The sequence below is a fragment of the Rhincodon typus genome, chromosome 39 (assembly GCF_021869965.1).
Source record: "Rhincodon typus isolate 14 chromosome 39, sRhiTyp1.1, whole genome shotgun sequence".
NCBI classification, from domain to species: Eukaryota; Metazoa; Chordata; class Chondrichthyes; order Orectolobiformes; family Rhincodontidae; genus Rhincodon; species Rhincodon typus.
Window position 1 is genome coordinate 16,453,944 of NC_063370.1, and position 21,536 is coordinate 16,475,479.

Here is a 21,536-nt window from a genome sequence, read left to right on the forward strand (position 1 = left end):
TTTGAGTGAATGTCAGAGATCTATATGGAGAGCATTATATCACTGCAGCAAATTTCAGTGATTGTCTCCAAGGAGGTTGTTATAGCAGGGTTGCTCTTTACAAGCATTGCATTCAGATCTGGGAACTGCACAGTGGGTAAATATATTGAGCTGGGAAAGGTCATAGTGCAGATTGGCTAGAATTACATCAGGTTAGAAAACTGGAATTACAAGATAGTTTGTAGATTAGGCCTGTATTTCTTTTGGCATATAGCAAATACAAGGGGCCTCTTCTGGTGCAGCGGTAGTGTCCCTATCACAAGGACCAGTAGGTCCAAGTTCAAAGTCCCACCTGCCTGGGCATTTGTCCTAACATCCTCGAAGAGGGCTGATTAAAAATAAATTTATTATAGATAAAGGGGACATCCAATCAAGGTGTTTAAAATATTGGATAAGAAATTCAGAGAAACCATTTCCTCTGATGACAGCACCCAGAACAAGATGAACAGCTTAAATTTAGAATGAGGTCATTCAGGTGAAAATCTGCATCATGCTTTCCCCAACCCCTCCCGTCCAAAAGCTGCTGAAAATGTGAAAGACAGATACATGTGTGTTGGAGAAAGGTGTTGAGACATTTGGAATCCGTGGGGTTGATACCAGACCAGCCAGATGGGTCAGTGAACTGGAAGAGGCTGAATAACTGACTTCCATTCTAATGGGGTTTTTTTTGGTTAACAATTGTGAAGTTAATTTTTCATTTCAGAAACTTGCAGTGGCTTTAAAAAAAAAAAAATCTCACAATAATTCATTTACAAAATTTGAAAAATGTCACATGGAAATTTAGTGCAGAAAAGTGGGAACTGATTCATGGGGGTGCTGGGAGAATGAGGAGGTAACATTAAATTCTAAAAGGGATGCAGAGGGGGGAGGAGGACCCAGGAATATGCATGCACAGAAGGTGGCAGGATAGGCTGTGGATGGGGATGCGAGGGCTGGTAGAACATACAGCATCCTGTACATTCTAAGGGGAAGCTTAGGGTCCAAAAGCAAGGCTTAGTAATTTACAGACATGCATACCTGCCACTTCTTAATCTTATCCCAAAGATATTTAAATTCTTCAAAGCCCAGTCTTCCAGTGCTGTCAGCCTGAAATCAATGGGTTAAGGCAGTGTAACAAACTCAATTCAACATTCACATACTCTGACTCCAAACAGATGTGGATTTCTCCTGAACTTCAACATGAAAATAAAGCCTCCACTAAGAAAAATGCTTTTCATAACCAGACATCTTAAAGCACTTGCTGTACATTTTGAACTGCGGCCAATGCCGTGGCACAAGAAACACAGGCCTATCCATACTTTTAAAAATAAAATTAGCCCAGTGCATTCCACACGCAGTCTCCAAAATCAGCAGCTGAAGAAACAGATTTCTGCGGCATTCTTTTTCGAAGGCGAAGTCATGCTTCTGGAATGGGCTCCAATTCCTCACTGATGGAGGAATTTACAGAGGGAACACAGGATATTGACTGGGAGCAATCGATCAGAGCAAAGGTAGATACGCCAATCACATCTAGTCCAATTCAGCCCCAGCAGCTAGAGGTCGTGATACAGAACCTGCAATAACATTGCAACTTTAGTGTAATAAATATCTCCCAACACCTCAGAGAATTATCTGACACCAAGTCAAATAAGGAGACACTGGGCAAAATTTGTAGGTCTTAAAGTGGGAGAGAAGTGAGATGTTTAGGGAAGAATCTTCAGAAATGGGCATTTAGGCAGCTGAAAACACAATCATCAATGATAGGATGACAGAATTTAAGACCCACAGGCCAGAACTGGAGGAGTTCCCAGACAGTTGTACAGCTTGGGTGGAATTCAAGAAAAGGAGGATGAAACTATGAAGGGAATTGAATAGAAGGTGAACATTTGAAATGAGGCATCACTGGAACGGGGGCCAATGCGCAGAATAGCAATAATAGATTAGAAGTTGGCATGTGTTAGGACAGGATTAGAACAGCAGATTGAGTCTGGGGTCTGAGCAATGGGAGGACAGTCCTATAACAGCAGCAAGGTCTGCCCTTGTAGCACATTCAACATCATAAAACATTGTAGGATGCTTCACATTATTAATGAAAGCAGGAGACTGAGACACACAAGGAGATCAGTAGAGATAACTAACAGCTTAACAGACAGGTTTTAAGGACGTCTGTTTTAAAAGGTGGGAAGCGGAGTTAGAGAGGTGAACAGGTTGACTGAGGGCATTTGAGAGTTCAGGACCCGTGCAGCTGAAGGAACAGCCACCTGTGGTGGAACAATTAAAATCTTGGAACACACATTTTGTAAGTTTCAGTGGTGAGCATTTTGAGAACTGTGACCATAATTCTGTAAGTCTTAAGTTATTTCAGGGTAAGAGTAGCCCTCAGGTGAAAGTCTTAAATTGGAGGAAGGCTAACTACAAAAAATATTAAGTAGGAACTGAGGAATGTATCCTGGGGGCCACTATTTGAGGATAACTCCCCATCTGGCTTGTGGGAATCTTTAAAGGCCGATTGGTTAGAGTTCAGGACCAGCATGTTACTGTGAAAATGAAGGAGAAGGATAGCAAGAATCAGGAACCTTGGATAACAAGAGAAATTGAGCTTTTTCAAAAAGAAAAAGGAGGCATCCCTAAGGTTTAGAAAACTAAATACAGGCAGAGCTCTCAAAGAATACAAAAGATAGCAGGAAAGAACTCAAGCAAGGAATTACACGCTAAGAAAAGGGGCCACAAAAATGTCTTTAACAAACAGAAATAAGGAGCATCCAAAAGCATTTTATATGAATATTAGGAGCAGGAAGGAAGCTGGGAAACGATAGGTCAGTCATGGACAACGTAGGGAATTTATGCATGGAGATGAAGGAAGGCTTTTGAATTAGGTCCTTAACAAATGCTTTGCATTGGTATTCACAAAGGAGAAGGACATAGTGGATGGTAAGTCTTGGGTGGGGTATGTTGATGTTCTGGGCCATGTCAATATGAAAAAAAGGTGGTGGTGTTTTAAAAAGCATCAAGGTAGACAAGTCCTTGATGGAAACTATCTCAGAATGCTGAGGGAGGCAGGTGAAGAAATTGCTGGGGCCTTGGACAAAACTTTTGGACCCTCTTTAATCACAAGAGAGATCCAAGAGAATCGGAGAATCACTAATGGTGTTCCTTTGTTTAAGAAGGGCAACAGGGATAATCCAGGAAGTTACAGGCTGGTGAGTCTTATATCAATGGTCAGGAAATTATTGGAGAAGATTATTAGGGATAGAATTTACTCACATTTGGAAAAATATGGACTCATTAACAATAGGCAGCATGATATTTGCAGAGAAAGTTGTGTCTTTCAAATTTGATTGAGTTTTTTGAGGTAGTGACAAAGATAATTGATGAGGACAGGGCAGATGTTGTCTACATGGATTTCAGCAAGGCCTTTGACAAGGTCCCTCATGACAAGCAGGTACAAAAGGTGAAATCACATGGGATGACAGCTGGTAAGATTGATACAGAGCTGACTCAGCCATAGAGGGGAGTGTAGCGGTTAAAGGAAGTTTTTCTGATTAGAGACCTGTGACCAGGGGTGTTCAGCGGGGATCAGTGCTGGGACCCTTGTTGTTTGTAGGCCTGATTAGTAAGTTTGAACAAAAATGGTTTACCAGGATGTTGCCTGGTTTGGAGGGTATTAACCATGAGGAGAGGTTGGACAAGCTTGGTTTACTTTCACATGAACAGCAATGATCTGATACAAGTTTACAAAATTATGAGATGCATTGATAGTTGGAGTCTTTTTCCCAGCGCAGATATGTCAATTATTAGGGAAATAGGTTTAAGGTAAAAGGGGGGAAGTTTAATGCAGTTGTGAGGTGCAAGTTTTTTTTTTAATATAGAGTGTGGTAAGTGCCTAGAATGCACTGCCAGAAGTGGTGATGGAGGCAAATTCAATAGCAAAGTTTAAGAGGCATCTTGCCAGATACATGAATAGGCAGGGGAGAGAGGAATATGGACTGTATACAGCAAAAGGCTTTTAGTTCAGAAAAGGCATCACATGTCAGCACAGGCTTGGTGGGCAGAGGTGCCCGTTCTTGTGCTGTTTGTTCTTTATTGTTTTATGAGACCAGAATTAGAAGCAGCGCTAATCTCAAAAAGGTGTTTAGGCTTGGCGGGTATAATAGAAACGGGGGCAGGGGACAAGGCCAGGCCATGAAATGATATGGAAACATGGATAAGAACTTTGAGAGGCACATTGCGATACCAAGAACTAGCATATGTCAGCAAGCATATGATGGACGAACAGCAATTGGTGTGAGGCAGAGTTTTCAATGACTTAAATTTTAAAACATGGAAGTGTCGAATGCAAGGATGGGGATTCCAGATGCAAGTGAACACAGGCCGAACAGTTAGGGGATGTTTGGGATTGAAACCACCTGCCTGAGGGATGACATAGATGTCTGTGCAGAAGCTAATCGTCTGTGGGTTAAATAGGACAATCAGCTGCTTTAGCTTTAGACTGTTTCCCGGAAGAGAGATGGAATTTGGAATGGAGACTCAAATCAATAACTTCACACCATCAATATTTTATAGGAGCCCATTAGTGAATGTCAGATAAACAATCGGATAATTTAACACTGTTCCAGAGAGGTGCTCGTGAGATAGAGCCAGGTATCATCAGTGCGTGTGAGAACCATGTTTCCGGATGTTGTCAGCAAGAGGTAGTAATAGTTGTTGTGTAGGAGCAACCACTCGCTAATAGCTAAAGCCTTGGGATACACCAGAGGCCAATGGTGCAAGAATGGGAAGGGGTGTCTCTTAGCAGCGATTCAGTATCAGTTGACAAACACAGAAGCTGAAGGGTGAAGGGGTTTGGTGTGAGTACGGACACAGGTAGCAGTTGGTGCTGCTGTGGCTACAATTATGAAGATGGATGGAATCAGGAAAGTATGGTTCAACAAAGCAGGGCAGCAGGGTGATAGAGTAACAGAAAATAACCAGGTTTGTGGTTGCAGGAACATCAAGGGGAACGAGAAGGGATAACGTTTGTCACATAGGATGGCACGTGCCCTTGGTTTATCCTACTTAAAAATTCCTTACTGAGCCCAACTTAAGACTCTCTAAGTTTTGGTAAGACCATTAAAAAAGGTGTAGGCCATTCAGCCCCTTGAACCTGCTCGACCATTCAATAGGAGACCATGGCTGATCTGGCATTCCTCATGTCCCCTCTCCTGCTTTTTTCATAACCTTCAATTCCCCAACTGGTCAAGAATGTTTATCCATCTCAGCCTTAAATACACACTAGGACTCTAGCCCCTTAGCTATCCGTGGCGCAGAGCTCCAATGCTTTGACCCTCAGAAGAAAAACTTTATCTGATTCTTAAATTGGCGCCCCTTTATACTCTCTGATCCTAGGCTCTCCCATAAAAGGGGGACATCTTCTTAGCACTTACCCTGTCAAGCCCCTTAAGAAACCAAAATGTTTCAAAGTCCTTAATCTCAATAACGGTGACCATGAAAGTATTGATTGTTGTAAAAACCCATCTGGCTCACTAATGTTCTTTGAGGAACAAAATCTGCTGCCTCTAACAGGTCTGGCCTACATGTGACTCCAGATCAACAGCAATGTGGTTGACTGTTAACTGCCCACAAAAGAACACTTTTGAAAGAATTTTGTTTTATGCATTTCTCCAGCCCCAACTCAATTTCCTCAGCGTAATACAGCATGGAAACAGACCTTCGGTCCAAACAGTCCATGATGACCATAATAATAAACTAGTCATGCCTGCCTGTGCTTTGCCCATTTCCCTTCAAACATTTCTTTTACATGTATTTCTCTAAAAGCCTTAAATGTTGTAACTATACGCACATCCACCACTTCCTCTGGAAGTTCATTCTACATACAAACCACTGCTTTTTTAAAAATAAAAATTGCCCCTCATGTCTTTTTTTCTTTAAATCTTTCTCCTTTCACCTTAAAAATATGGCCCCAGTCTTGAAATTCCCCTACCCTAGGGAAAAGACACCTGCCATTCACCTTATCTATACCACTCATGATTTTATAAACCTCTATGAGGTCACCCCTCAACCTCCTATGCTCCAGTGAAAAGAAGTCCCAGCCTATCCATATAACTCAAAACCTCCACTCGTGGCAACATCCTGGTAATTTGTTTCTGAACCCTATCCAGCTTAACAATATCCTTCTTATAACAGGGCAACAAGAACTCAACTAAACGAGAAAAGCCCAGTGATGAAGTGTAGAATAGTTCACTGCAGCAAATTAAAAACTGCAGTGTTGGAAAGAGCCAAGGCCATCAGCCATTTTGACCCAAGGCTGATAATCAGTTTGTCCCTTTGCTAGAGGATACATCCATAACAGCAACCATACTGCGGCAAGACTCCAAGCTGAAACCATCAGTCTTCAGATCGGGATCTGTGACAAGAGAATAAAACATCAGCAGGAAAGCTCTCTTTTATCCAAAGTAAATCTGTTCCCCAACCAAGAGAGGAACCACCAGGGACCTAGCCAGATCAAATACTGACATCTCCGAATACTGACTACATTGTTCGAAATTAAACACTTTATCACATTAGTTTTAATACAGCCATTGCTAAAAGTTACCAAGGTATCTTCTTTCGTACAAACGGGTAAAACTAATAAAGATTTTTATTTTAAAAAGGAAGGGAACTCAAATACTGTTCTTCCACTCTAGGGAATTTCCTGCCCAAATCTCTTCACTTTTGTCTCACTTTCCTCTTAATATACTATTTAAAACCGACATTTTCCTCCAAGTTTTTGATCATCTGAACTAACATCTTATGTTGCCCAACTTCACATCCTGTTTAATAATACTGTGAAGCCCCATGGGAAGTTTTATCATGTTAAAAAAGGTGCTAGAAAGCTTGTTGCTACTCGGGTCCACCACAAACTACAGTCTCCATTTTGGGAGGCTGAGTAAATTGGCTCTATACTATCTAGAGTTTAGAGAAACAAAAGGGGAAAACACACACACACACACACAGACCTCCAGACATGTGTAATGGACTCTGAGCTGCCATCTGAAATGCCCAACAATTCACTTGTACTAAACACCAAAAGCTGTTCACAGGAGCAGCTCAGAACTGACGCAAAACCAGGGAAACCAACATCCAGTGAATGAATCTTCAGAAACATCTCATTTCCGGGTTAATTAGCCCTCCTAAAGCAGAGTTTGATGCCTAACCAACTGATGTACTAATCAGCACAGTGACAATTAAACTCAGACCTTCCTGGGAAGGTCTGAATCTCTGAATCTCTGATAGAATCTCCCAATCACACTAGACTGCAAATCTCCCCAACCCTACTGTAACAAAAGACCTTTCTTTGAACATCATAATTCTGACTTGTCACTAATTAAAAATCACACTAATAGAATATTCATTGCGACGAAAACGTATGGAAATACAGCAATTGAGAGCCCTGCCTATGGCCAATTCATTAAGCCAAGGTGCCAAACAATCTTTTTCCCTAAAATATGACATTTGTAAAACTTGGCCCATGTCCTTAGAAAGCCCCATGTGTTCTGCAGCTCATGGGTTTGAAGCAGAGTCACTGTGGACAAACAAATAACTAAAAACAGGGTAAATGGGGAACTTGTATCTGATCTGGATCCTAACACCCCCTAAAAACAACAAAAAAAAAAACTGCTAATCAAAATGCTGTGCAGAATTACTGGAATGACTTCCAAGAGTTAAGCTATGATGCAGACATTCCAGAGTTATACAGAGTTTAGCTTATGGGCAGTTGATCGGTATTAAAAGGGGCACAAATTGGGAGAAATTACTTCTGCTTATTCTAAAAGGCCAGGAGGAAGGGGCAGCTGTGTTAAAAAAGTAGAATTGTCTGGTACACATTTGGACCTCTCTTTGATATATGACAATTGATGACAAATCAAATTGTTCATCTTAAAACTAAGATGGTTAGATTTGTGTTAGCTCTTGATATTAAGGAATACTGATGGCATTAGGTCTTAGTTCTGGGCTAGAGTTGAGACTCGATATTGCTGATCCCTATATAACCAACTTAATATAATTGCATCATGTGAAGATGTAGTGTGAAGGCCATGAAAAAGACTCCTACTTACGTCTGCATACAATCTTGTTGAGTATGTTCTTCAGCTCAACAGGACTCACTTCCATGTCCTGCAAAGAATCAAATCCCTCTTAGATTACCGCACTCAGATTTATTCCAACAGAATCACTCAACAGCTCACCAAGGCTCCTCTGACAGCACCTTCTAAACCCACGATCTCTACCAACCCAAAAGTTGAGGGTAGCAGATGCACTGGAACACCAGCCCTGCAAGTTCCATTCCAAGCCACACACCATCCTGACTTGGAAACGTATTGCTGTTCCTTCATGGTGGCTGGGTGAAAATTCTGGAATTCTCTCTCCAATGGGTGTACCTCGAGCACAAGGACTGCAGTTATTCAAAAGAACAGTTCATTACCACCTCCTCCAGTGCAATTAAGGAAGGGCAATAAATACTGGCACACCCAGAGACACCCATGTCCCTTGTGTGAATAAGAACAACTTAAATTTCATTACTTCACAAGAACAACAAAAGGATCAAGTGGCAAGAATTTATCTTAACTCAATACATCATGGTTTTAATGTTAAACGGGTTTCACTGTTCTCTTCACCCTCCAATCCTCTGTAAGGTCAATGTGAGGTCATTACAAACTGGAAAATGGATCAGGGTAATTTCTCACACTCCAGCCAACGGGTACGTGGGTTTCATGCACTGAAATATCAATAGCAGCTTCTGGGCTAAATTGAATTCGCCTTGCTTCAACAGCTGAACCTCAATTGTACAGCAACAGAGTCTGCTCCTCTACCAGTCAATGCTGACCACCACACACCATCTATTGTCAAAGGGCAGAACAACAGCTTCTTCTCCGACGGAAAACGTAGAATTTTGTCAAGATACCTGGATTTGCAGAGAGTCCCAGAGAGACATTTCCTCTCCCCTCACCCAAGTCCAAGCCAAAACCTCAATGCTGTACCTTGAGGTAATAATGCATGAGGAGCTAGGGCCATGAGGGCAAACGGGAGCTTTTGAAATTCTCTGTAAATTAAATTATTGGGGAGAAGCAAGCCAACATGGCAGAAAGTGGAGGCAGACTACACCAGAAGACATTACCCCTCTCTCAGCATCACACGGCTGCTCTCCAGGCAAGCCAACTCTTGAGAATTGATGACAAATTGTGAATCTTGTCAAAGTGACAACAGCAGTGAAACATCAGGAGTTCACCCCCAGATACTTCTAGAAACAGAAAATAGGAGCAGGAGTAGGCCTTTGAGCCTAAACTGCCATTCGCTATGATCATGGCTGATCATCCAACTCAGTCTCCTGTTTCTGCTTTCTTCCCATATCTTTTCATCACTTTAGCCTAAGGACTATATCCAACACCTTCTTGAAAACATTCATTGTTTGGGCCTCAACTACTTTCCATGGCAGAGAATTCCACAGGGTCTCCAATGCCTGGGTGAAGACATTTCTTACTTGTTTCCCTCTTCCCAGAGACATAGTAAATCACTCCTATCTGTGGCCAGTGATGGAAATGTTGCTGGAGAGGTTGCTTTATTGCAGCAACTGAGGAGCACAGCAGCAGAGGCAGGAGAAACCAGGACCCACTCCTTGCTCTTGGACAAAGCAGCAAGAGCTGCAGCCCTGCCACACCCTACCTTGGGCAGGGAGCAGAGAAACGAAGTTACATGCCACCAAACCTGATGTACAATGCCTGGCAGAGTCTTCCACAAGCAGCAAGTGGAATTATTGCTCGACTCTGTATATACCAAGCCCATTCAAGTCGAAAGGCTGGTTCACACATACCAAAGCCATAATTAAAGCACCTATGCAAATACAGGCCAATAATTTCCAGTGGGGCCCAGCAATTCTGTTTGGAAGTGTTCCAGTGGTCAGATGGTAAGATCTATAATCATGTGATAATTGGTCATTTGACACTTATTGCAAAAGGGAGCTTTTTTTCTGTTCAAATGCTTTTGCTGCTTCTTCCCACATCCAACTGAACTCTGTTTAATGTCCCAATAGTCAGTGGGGGAGGTGTTGGCCTTGTGGTATTGTCCCTTGACAATTAAACCACAGATTCAGGTAAATGTTCATGAGACCCAGATTTGAATCATGGCAGAATCATTAGCGGTGGAATTTGAATTCAATAAATGATGACCATGAAACCACTGTCAATTGTCGATTCATGTGACTCAAGACCCACAGCAACTCAGCTGACTCTGGGCAGGTAGGGACAGGCAATAAATGCTGGCTTATCCGGTGATGCCAACATCCTGGGAATGAATATAAATTAAGAAATCTGTCTTACCAGGTGGCAACAGGAGGCAACTGTTTCAGCCAATACTGACTGGCACGGAAGCAGACAATGCTTTTTCCACCCTCCCTCCCCTCCCCACCCCCCCCCCCACCCCCAACAGGATGTGGGGCATCCCTAATCACCCTTGAACTAAACAGTTTGCTAGGCCATTTCAGGGGGCAGTTAAGAGTCAACCACTTTGTTGTGGGACTTGAGTCACACTTAGACCAGACCAGGCAAGGACAGCAGTTTCCATTCCTGAAGGACATTAGTGAACCAGATGGGGTTTTATGAAAATTAAACTATAACTATAGATTCAGGGCCACCATTTCTGAAATTAGCTTGATATTTCAGGTTTATTAATGGAATTTGATTCACACAGCTGCCTTGTTGGGATTTGAAGCCATGTCTTCAAAGCATTAGCCTGGGCTTCTAGGGTTACCAGCCCAGTGTCATCACCTCTATGCCACCACTGTGTGGCCACATTGGATAGAATAAGCTTTTGTAAACCTTTCCAGTGATAAAATTTGTTGTTTAGCACTCAGAGGTGTGATAACAGAGGTTTATGAACTAATTATTAAACTTCTAATTGGTTAAATTTGAAAACCTTGACATTTTCAAATAAATCAAATTTCTACTTTTATGAAATAAAAACTGAAAGAACTGCAAATGCTGTAAATCAGAAACAAAAACAGAAGTTGCTGGAAAGAAACGGTTCTGGGGAATGGTCACCAGACCTGAAACACTAACTGATTTCTCTCCACAGATGTTGCCTCCTTGGGTTTGTGGCCACACCTTCATGAGGAGATATTCAAAGGCTCACATTCCGAGAAAACGTGCATGAGTTAACTATAATTGCACTTCAGTGTGCTGACCCCACCCTCAAAACTAAATGCTTGAACTGTTGCTGTAAGTTACAAAACTTGTTACAATTATTGAAGGCGACAGGAGAGCACTTGCTGGATGAACTGCAAAAGTTGGTGGCCCTCTCCCAAATTCCTACTTAACAGGAGAGATGTGCAATTATTAAAAAAAATTCAGTCATGAAATGCAAGTGTGACAGCTTAGTCTAACATTTGTTACCCAGTCCTAATTGCCCAGAGGGAGTTAAGTCAATGCTGAGAGTCTGGAATCACATAGGTCAACCCAGGGATGGTGGCAGTTTCCATCCCCGAAAGGTTATTAGTAAATAAGATCGGTTTTTATGACAATAGCAAATCCCATTAGGCCAGCTTTTACTCCAGGTTTCTATCGGGTTCAAATTTCATCGTCAGTCAAGTTAGGATTCAAACCAACGTGCTCAGAATGCTAGCCTGGATTACTAAGCAAGGGAGGCACAAAGGGGGACAGACAGACAGAGAAAGAAAGAGAGAAACCACTTCCAATCACAGAAACATCCATTGATCATAAGCCTCATTTCCTGTTGCTGAGCCAATTCTGGATCCAATTCACCATCGGTATCCCCTGGAATTGCACTTTTCTGATTAAACTGTCACGTGACCTCGTGAAAAACCTCTCTAAATGTACAGTACTGTCTTCATCAATCCTTGTGGCTACTTCCTCAAAAAGTATGATTCAGTAATAGATAATCTTCATTAGAATTGTGGTGGGAGGATAATCAAGCTCCACTACTGCTTCTGTCACACCATCAATACAAATTTTTGATTCAGTCGTGAAGGGGAGTTGGGGGTGAGAAAGAGGTGGGGGGCAGAGGGGGAGAAAGAATGCTTCCCTTTATAGAACACCGTTTAAAATTAGAAGTCTCCCATATGGATAAAGATGAGGGGGAATTTCCTCTCTTTGAGGCATTGTTCTCTGGAAAAGCAAATTGGCACTGTGCCTCTGAATCAGATCAGTGATCTTATTGAATAGTGAAACAGGAAAAGAGCTAAATGCCTCCAGCAGCTCCTAGTCCTGGTGTCAGCTACAGTCCTGACTGAATGGCCTTAGACCGTCTCCAAATTCTCTCCCCTTTAAAACCTTGGGGGCTTCAACCGAAGAACACTGTACCAATACGTCACCTGCTTTAAACACAGGCTCAAGTTTAAACCTCAGCCATTATTAACATGTAACTGAAGAATATGAAAGCAAAGACTGAGTCTCCCAGGTGTAGGAGAGGTACAATAAAAGATATCATCAGCCAAATTTTTAATTCAGAACAGTGAGTGTATCCCTACAGAGAGCACACATACAATGTTCAGAACAGCTCATAAATATTCCGAAGTGTGCCTGTAATGCTTACATCTCCAGCCAATTGTTTGAAGATCGCTCTGAACCTTCGTTCCTCCTCAGTCTCGTAGGCCTCAATCTGAGAAACATGGCGGGGCTGTTCGGCCTAGGAAACAGGCAATAGATGGTCAGTAAAACCTGAATCACAGGCCCTTTATAGAATAGGATATCAAAGCAAAGAGACTAGAATATCATCATCTACAATCTTCTTTACCACAGTCAAAATGCAGAGGTATTTACAGCTTGTCTCAAAAATGGATACATCTAATACAAGATGCTCAGGAATGATGATTGTCAACTCTGGCTTGATAGGGTCCTGGAGGTAATCACATGACCTGCTCACAAGCACTCAGTTAAACCCTCTTTACCCTATTGAGGGTATCTTGTTTTAAAAAGATGATTAGGAATCCTAGGGGCATAACATTCTGCAGATTATCGCTAATTAATTCCTGAACTATCCCAAGGATTGGTCATCTTCACCAATGACAATGGTTCAGTAGAAGAGACAATAAATGCAAGTAATGTTCAGGCTATTCTAAATGGCAGATTGACAGAGCGAGAGAGAGAGAAGCAATAAAGGTTTTCCAGATTGAGATGGCATGAAAGGAGGGCAAGAGAGACCCTAGTTTCAATACAGAGTAGGGGAAGCATGTTTGGGACAAGATTATTTAACAGATAGGAGAGAAAGAAATGCTAATTTCCTAATCTTTAAAATAATAACCACAGCATCCAACAGAACAGTAAAAATCCCAGTATCTCAATCTCCTCTTACTTGAACGCCTACATCTTCTAATTGTCAACGGTTCTGCCAACGGAAAACAGATTTCCCCACCTTGTTCTACCAGAACAATTCATTTTTCCTCTAGCAAATCTTCTCTTAACCTTCCCAGCTCCAAGAACAATCCTAGTTTCCACATGTGGCTGAAGGAAAAGACAGCTTGGCACCATTGTGCAATCTTTCCACAGTTCCTGATTGGCCATCCAAGCATGGGTCAGTGTTCCTCATATCTCACTATTCTCAGACTATGATACTGTCTTTCTGGGAATCTCGTCTGCAGGCTGTTAAGTGATGAATGCAAGGACTCACCAGAGATCTTACCCAGTCCGGACTCACCAATTTGTGATGGGATGCTTCCCTGATAGTTGAGGTCATGGCACGCTAACACAGAGTGCACACACCACACTGCAAACCCTTAGATGACTGTACTCCCTGCTAACAGCTACACCACATGGACTGCAGTGCTTCAAGGAGGCAGCCCACTGTCACTTTAAGGGCATCTAGAGATGAGAAATAAATGCAGGCCCACCCAATGATGACCACATCCCATTTAAGTTTTTTTTTTAAAATTCAGTGTCACTGTTAAAGCATGTATTTGTAAAGGCTGGGTTGTGTTTATTTTTCCACAACACTAGGGGACACAAATACTGTCACTTCTACATTCAAGTGAACAAGTTGGCTTGACACAGACTAACAATACTGTGCAGACCATAACCAGTTGCATGTTCCTATATGCACAAAACCTATCTCACCTCAATTGCCCTATTCTGTAAAATAAGCGTCTGACAATTCACTGAAGATAAATAAGCAGGAAATTCTGGAAAATGAGATTCCTGACTTCCAATGTGGAGAATTGAGCAATACTTTTTGGTTTAAAAAACTAATAAAAAAGTTATATTTAATAAAATAGTTTAGAAAATCATCTCATAGGGGTGTGTGAATTCATGTGCATATTAGCCAGGTGTTCCTAACATACTTCCAGCTAGACATTTGTAGTATTCGTAATGTTCCAGATATTGCTTCCACATCTAGACATCAGAAAGTTTTTGAAGGCAGTAACATGCTGAGACATGCACTCACAGCCACTAGTCGCTCTGCAATACAATTCAACCAAGAAGTTACTCTCCCTGGCTCAATATAAGCAGTTAGCAGTGATGGCTTCAGTCACACTGTGCCTCATGTCCAGTGACTGTTGAATGGCAATGCAACTATCATCCTGGCTGATTCTCACTGTAGTAGTACAGTGTACAGCAGTAAAGACAACTTTCTAAAACTCTAATCAATGAGTTACAGCAAACTTCAAAACATTAAAGTAAAACACTTCATGTTTAGTTTAAGCTTAAATGCAGTTTTCAATTGATTTAAAACCAAGAAAGATTCAAGATACTTACTGGGCCAGCTACCATTTGTCTGAGGGCGAAACATGAGAGAACAGAAAAATAAAAATTAAGATGTTGTAAACACGAAACATTTCCAAACCAATCTGAGATATGAAACTTTAATCAGAACTGCGTATAACATACACCACAGAAACAGACTACTCAGTCCAGAGTTTATGTTCCAGGTTATGCTTCTCATACTCTTGGGACATTCTCCCAAACAGACTGAAAATCCTCAAGTATGCTGGTTCTGTGGACAACCAGCCTCCAACAATCACTGCTATAAACCCCTTCGACTTGCCCAAGTACATTTGCTACACTAACGTTTCGGAGTTAAAGTGCATTTCAAAATTATCCTATTACAAATTATTTTTGTCAAGCAATTACTGAGACTAATTCCTCTCATGTTTTTTAAAAAAAATCTATTAATCTGAACTGTAGACATCTATATACGTAGGACAACAATTAGACACATCCAGGATAGATGCCTCACCAACCCCTCATCTAACCATTCTGTACATCAATGAAACAAAATAAAAGAAACAGAACTGTGGATGCCAGAAATCTGACAAGAACAGAAATAGCTGGAGAAACTCAGCAGGTTCGGTAGCATCTGTGGAGAGAAAGCAGAGTCAACATTTAGAGTCCAGTGACCCTTCTTCAGAACTGAATGCAACAATACCTAAAGATGATACTTAAGACAACGTTAGTTTTATTTGCAAAAGGTAGCAGGACAGGAGATAAGGTGATTATTTTTCTCTGAACATGAGTTAAACCCACTAGTACAACTGCCCAATGTGTTTACAGCTTGTCTGGACCACCTTAAGCAACGCTGGTGAGGAGGAAGAGGTTGTGAGGGAAAGAAAAAGGGGTGAAACAGGAGATTATAATTTAAAAAAAGCAAAGATCTGCAAATGAGATAGCAAGAACTGCAGATGCTGGAATCAGAAAAGAAGGGTCCCGACCCAAAACGTCAACTTTCCTGCTCCTCTGAAGCTGCCTGGCCTGCTGTGTTCCTCCAGCTCCACACTGTGTTGTTAAAGAACTGCGAATGGTGGAAATCAGAAACAAAAACAGAAATTGCTGGGAATATACAGAAGGTCTGGCAGCATCAGTGGAGAGAAAGCAGATTTAACATTTTGGGTCCAACGACCCTTCTTCAGAATTGGTTGTTGCCAGGAAAAGGATAGTATATATGCTGAAGGTGGGGTTGTGCTGTTGGGGCTACGGGTGTGGAGAGGAATAAACAATAAGTGGAGCCAGAAAGTGAGCGAGAGAGCGCGAACAGATGGTCAGACAAAGGAATGGGTAAAGGTCAGCATGGGGAAATCAATAACTGCTAATGGGGACCATTAGTAACTGACAATGGGTTGTGCATGGTAGTGGCCCATGTGCTGATAAGGCCTGGTGTGCGGGGTTGTGGTAAGCACATGGGAGAAGGTGCTCAGGCCCTATAATTAGTCATCTCCAATAGAGAGTCCCCAAAGGCTGCAGTGTCCCCGAGTGGAAAATGAGGTGCTGCTCTTCTGCTGCAATTGTAATTTAACCAACTTTTCAATTCAGAGATTCTCAACTGATCAAACTTAAAATTCCAAAACTACTAGAACCCATTCTGAAGAAACCCGACAACTTAAATCTCCTGGATGAGGACAAAGTACAGGGGAAAAAAGTACCTCAGAAAATGATTTGCTCACTTTCTCAGTTCAGCAATGGAACATTACCCGCCACCAAATGTCTGTCCAGCTCTCTAGAATGTACCTGAAACCACTAGTGTCTGACTGACTAAACTGCACAGCTCAATGTGAGGTGACAGTGGTATTCCAACAGCTTTTAATAGGAAGGTAGACTACAGGAGGGGTCAATGGTTCAAATCACACTTCAAAAACCCTAGTACATAGAGGGTAAACTTCTATGGAGTCAGATGTACAGCAAGGAAAAACAGGTCCTTTGGTCCAACTCATCCATGTGACCAGATATCACAAATTAATCTAGCCCCATTTGCCAGCTAGATGTCTTTTAAAATGTTTTAATTGCACCAGCCTCCACTAACGTCCTCTGGCAGCTCATTCATACATGAATCACCCTCTGCGTGAAAAAGTTGTCCTTTAGGTCCCTTTTAAATCTTTCCCCGCTCACATTAAATCTACGCCCTCTAGTTTTGGACTCCCCTTCCCTGGTAAAAAGACCTTGGCTATTCGCCCTATCCATGCCCCTCAATTTTATAAACCTCAGCATCCAATGCTCCAGGGAAAATAGCCCCAGCCTATTCAGCCTCTCCCTGTAGCTCAAACCCTCTAATCTCAGCAACATCCTTGTAAATCTTTTCTGAACCCTTTCAAGTTTGGCAACATCATTCCTGCAGCAGGGAGATCAGAATCTGAACACAGTATTCCAGAAGTGTCCTTACCAATGTCCTGTACAGCTACAACATGACATCCAAACTCCTGAAAGGCATAGCTGTTAGAAGGAATTGAGGAAATTACTACCCCACGCTCCCCCCCCATCCCCCAACCCCTCATTCTCAAGAGGGTGATTGGGGTCTGGAATACATTGCTTGGGAGGGTAATTGAGATGGGTAACCTCACCACCTTTACAAAAGAAGGTACTTGGATGGATAATTGAAGTGTTATAATATTCAAGGCTACAGGCCTAATGCTGGAAATTGGAACCATTGCAGATTGGGTTTTTTTTAAGCGGTCATAGATTTGATAGACCAAAGAGCCTCATCTGAACAATATTATTGAATGATACACCAAAAGCTAGGCTTCCATCTTTTCTTCCAGAAAGATACCATGGCACCTTGCCAGTCCCTCAACCAACATCACCAAAAAGGATTATTAGACCACTACCATCTTGCAGGTTGTTCGATCTTGCGATGTACTACTTGTGACATACAAATCACAGGATTTAAACACTAATGGTAATCTGTAAACTCACTCGAGCAGATTTATGTTCATTCTTCCACCCTCCCGCCCTCAGAATGAAGCTTGTACTGACTGACAAGCTGCAATATTAGATAAATTAGTTATCAGTCACTTATTCCAAATGCGAGGTTGTGTTTTATTACAAATGCAAAACTTCCAGTTCTAAATTTGCATAAAGCTATCCTGGTTATACAAATGAAGCTGTGGTCAGTCGAAAGGATATATATGCATCACACTGCTAAAGATCTAGTTTTACAAAACAGTGGAGTATTTGCCTCATTCACAGAGTCAGACATTTACAGGATGAGGCCATTCGGCCACGTCTACACTGGTCAAAGATCCAACTATACTAATCCCAGTTTCCATCTCTTGGCCTGTAGCCCTGGAGGCTATGACAGTGTAACTGAATAAATACTATTTAAATGTTCCAAGAACTTCTGTCTCAACCACCTTTTCAGGCTGTGAGCTCCAAACTCTGGCCAGCCTTTCTGCCTCTTACCTTAAATCTATGATCCTTGGTTATTGACCCTTGTAATGGAAAAGTGCCTTCCTATCCACCCTATCCATGCCTGTCAGTCTTTTACTTCTGTCAGGTCCCTTCTCAACCTTCACTGCCCCAAGAAAACAATCCCAATCTTTCCATATAGCACAGAACCTCCAGCCCAGGTAATGTCCTGGTGAATCTCCTCTGCATCCTTTCTCATGCAACCTCATCCTTCCTATAGTGTTGTGACCAGGACTGCATGCAGCATTCCAGCCACGACCTAACCACCATTTATACAATTCCTGCTCTTGGATTGTGCGCCTTGGCTACCAAAGGCAAGTACCCTGTATGATTTCTTAATCATCTAATCTACATGCCCTGCTACCTTCAGGGATCTATGGAAACTCACAAGGTCCCTCTGATGTTCAGTAACTCCAGGATCCAACCATTCCAAATGTCATCTCTCACCTTGTTAGCCCTCCACAAGTGCATCCCTTCACTTTTTTTCAGGTTGAATTCCATTTGCCATTGCTGTGCCCTACCATGCTGTCAACTGCGGACAACAACAGTTTGACTGGTACAATGTCAAAAAGCTGATGGAAAAGCTGTCAGGACTTGTTCTCCACTGAGTTATTGTGTAACTAACCTGAGGGGAGGGCTCAGCAGCTCATTACAAGAAAAAAAATTCAGAACAACCAACCCTGTAAAAATCCACACCCGCCGATACCAAAATGCAAGAGGCCTAGTTACTCATAAGTGCACGCCCATCTTTGAAATGTTGACACAGGATGGGGGTGGGGGTTCTCCTGGTGCAGTGGTAGTGTCCCTGCCCCTGGACTAGAAAGGCCCAGGTTCAAGTCCCACCTGCTCCAGAGGTGTGTAATAACATCTCTACTCAGGTTTATTAGAAAAATAGGTTAATTAAAAAAATGAAATATTGCCAGATATTCTCAGGCTGCATACTGTACTTGATGACAACTTTCTTGCCAACTTCTGCACTTTTTTAATCCCAGAGAATTCACAGAAATATAGAATAGTAGGCCATTGGGCCCATCGAGCCCATCGAGCCTGGCCCATAGTTCAATATGATCACGACAGATTTTCTATCTGAAAGCCATACTCCCATGTTCTTCCCATACCTCTCAACACCTTGAAGTCCTAGAACTCAATTTCTTTCTGAAGACGTCCAGAGCCTAGAGAATTTCACAGTTTCATTATCCCCCAATTAAAGACATTTCTCATCTGTCCTAAAGGCCTATCTAGTATCCTAAGACTGTGACCTATTGCGCTAAACACTCCTGACAGAGGCCCCTGCATCCAATCTGTGCAGCCCTGTCAGAATTTTATACATCTCAATGAAATCCCTCCTCATTCTTCTAAACACTGGGGAACACAAGCTCCATCAAACCAATCTCTCCTCACAAGACAATCCTGTAAACCCAGGAATCAGTCTGGTGAACCTTCACCGTACATTCTCCAAGTCTAGTATGTCCTCTCTTGCACAAGGAGACCAAAATAGCACACAGTTCTCCAGATGTGGTCTCACCAAACCCTGTAAAGCTACAGTAAGATGTCTTACTCCCGTACTTGAATCCTCTTGCAATGAAGGTCAAAGTCCTATCTGCCTTCCTAACTGCTTGCTGCACCAACATGCTCACTTTGAGTAACTGATGTACAAGGGCATCTAGGTCTATTTGGGAAATATTGATGCATAATCTATCAGTTTAAATAATGCTGTGCCATTCTGTTATGTTTTAGAGGTGGATAACTTCACATTTCCCATATTACACTGCATCTGCCAAGTATCTATCCATTCAAATCAACTTGTCTAAAGTGCCTTGAACCCTCGACATCCTCATCTCTCTCAATTCCATCCTTTTTGCCTCACCAACAAACTTGGAAATATATTTGATTTTCCCATCCAAATCACTCATCATTGAGTGCAGCTGGGACCTAGGCACTGATCCTTGCTATTCCCCAATTATCACTGCCTTCCACCTGAAAACGACCCATTTATTCCTATGTTTTCTGTTTAATAACTAATTCTCAATCCATGCCGGTATATTACCACCAAACCCAAGTACTTTGATTTTGTATGATAAGTTCTTGTGCAAGACTTTAATCACAGAATCACTACAGCATGGAAATGGGTCATTCAGCCCATGGAGTCAGCACTACAACTCCGAAGAGCAGCCCAGCCAGATCCAGCCCCCTACCCTATCCACATGACCCTATATTTCCCATGGCTAATCCACTTAGCCTGCACACCCCTGGATTCAATGGGCAATTTAACATGGCCAATCCACCTAAAGTGCACATCTGTGGACTGTAGGATGAAACTAAAGCACCTGGCAGAAACCCCTGCAGACAGTACATAAACGTACAACTCCACACAGACAGTCACCCAAAGCTGGAATCAAGCCCGGGTCCCTGGTACTGTGACAGAGCAGCACTAACCACTGAGCCACTATGCTGCCCTCGTCAAAAGCCTTCTGAAAATCCAAACACACCACATCTACAGGTTCTCCCTTATCTATTCTACTAGTTTACACGCAAACAAAGCAAGGGTGAAGTCAGAATCTTTTGCCGAATGTGGTTAGGGCTTGGAAATGTGGTGGAGGCAGGTTCAATTGAAGCAGAGGGCAGTGGAAGATTATTTAGAAAGATCTGATGTTCAAGGATATGGGGGAAAAGGTGGGTGATTGGCACTAGGTAGTAGAACTGGTGCAGGCACTTTGGACCAAATGGCTTCCTTCTGTGCTGTAACAATTCTGTGACGGTTACATCCTCAAAACAACTCCAGTAGGTTTGTCAAATATGATTTCCTTTTCATAAATCCATGTTGACTTTGTCTAATCCCATTGTCATTACCCAAATGCCGTGTTATCACATCCTTTGTATTAGACCCTAGCATTCTCCAGACAACTGATGCTGAACAAATTAGTCTGCAATTCCTTCCTTTCAAAGGAGTGAGGCTACATCTGCCACCCTCAAATCCTCCACATCCACTGACTGCACCCTACAGTACTCTGCTTAAATGGCTGTTCTCCAAGGGTAACCATTGGGAGTTTCCTTCCCAAAGGAAGCAGATGCCAGGGAATAGCAAGCAGGATCCTTTACTGAATGGCCCCTCTATACTCTGGGACCCTGAGCCAGTAACACAATGGTTAGTGTCAAGCAGAGATCAGCTAACACTGCCTGATCGTAGGAAATTGATTTCTTTGAGAAGACCAATGCCCTGTCTCAAGAGCAAATGCCAAGAATAGACCACAAGGATGATTTGCATTTGAATAGAATATGTAAGACAATAAAAGATACTAAAAAGTGTTCTACAGCCAATGAGATCCTGCAAACAATGAGATCCTGCAAACAATGAGATCCTGCAAA

General features: G+C 42.2%; 1 protein-coding gene across 5 annotated transcripts in view; it reads right to left on the bottom strand.

Annotated features, from left to right (window-relative positions):
• The window catches only part of capns1b (calpain, small subunit 1 b), a 35,120-nt gene that overhangs the window by 10,437 nt on the left and 3,147 nt on the right, over positions 1–21,536 (bottom strand). For 2 of the 5 annotated variants that reach the window (XM_048618417.1, XM_048618416.1), the window contains exons 3-7: positions 14,754–14,772; positions 12,598–12,690; positions 8,112–8,169; positions 6,357–6,421; positions 1,057–1,125 (exon numbers count right to left, since the gene is read on the bottom strand). In XM_048618417.1, the coding sequence (XP_048474374.1) occupies positions 1,057–1,125; positions 6,357–6,421; positions 8,112–8,169; positions 12,598–12,690; positions 14,754–14,772 (304 nt within the window). The remainder of the gene's footprint in view (positions 1–1,056; positions 1,126–6,356; positions 6,422–8,111; positions 8,170–12,597; positions 12,691–14,753; positions 14,773–21,536) is intronic. The other 3 variants (XM_048618419.1, XM_048618420.1, XM_048618421.1) reach the window with 2 other exon arrangements.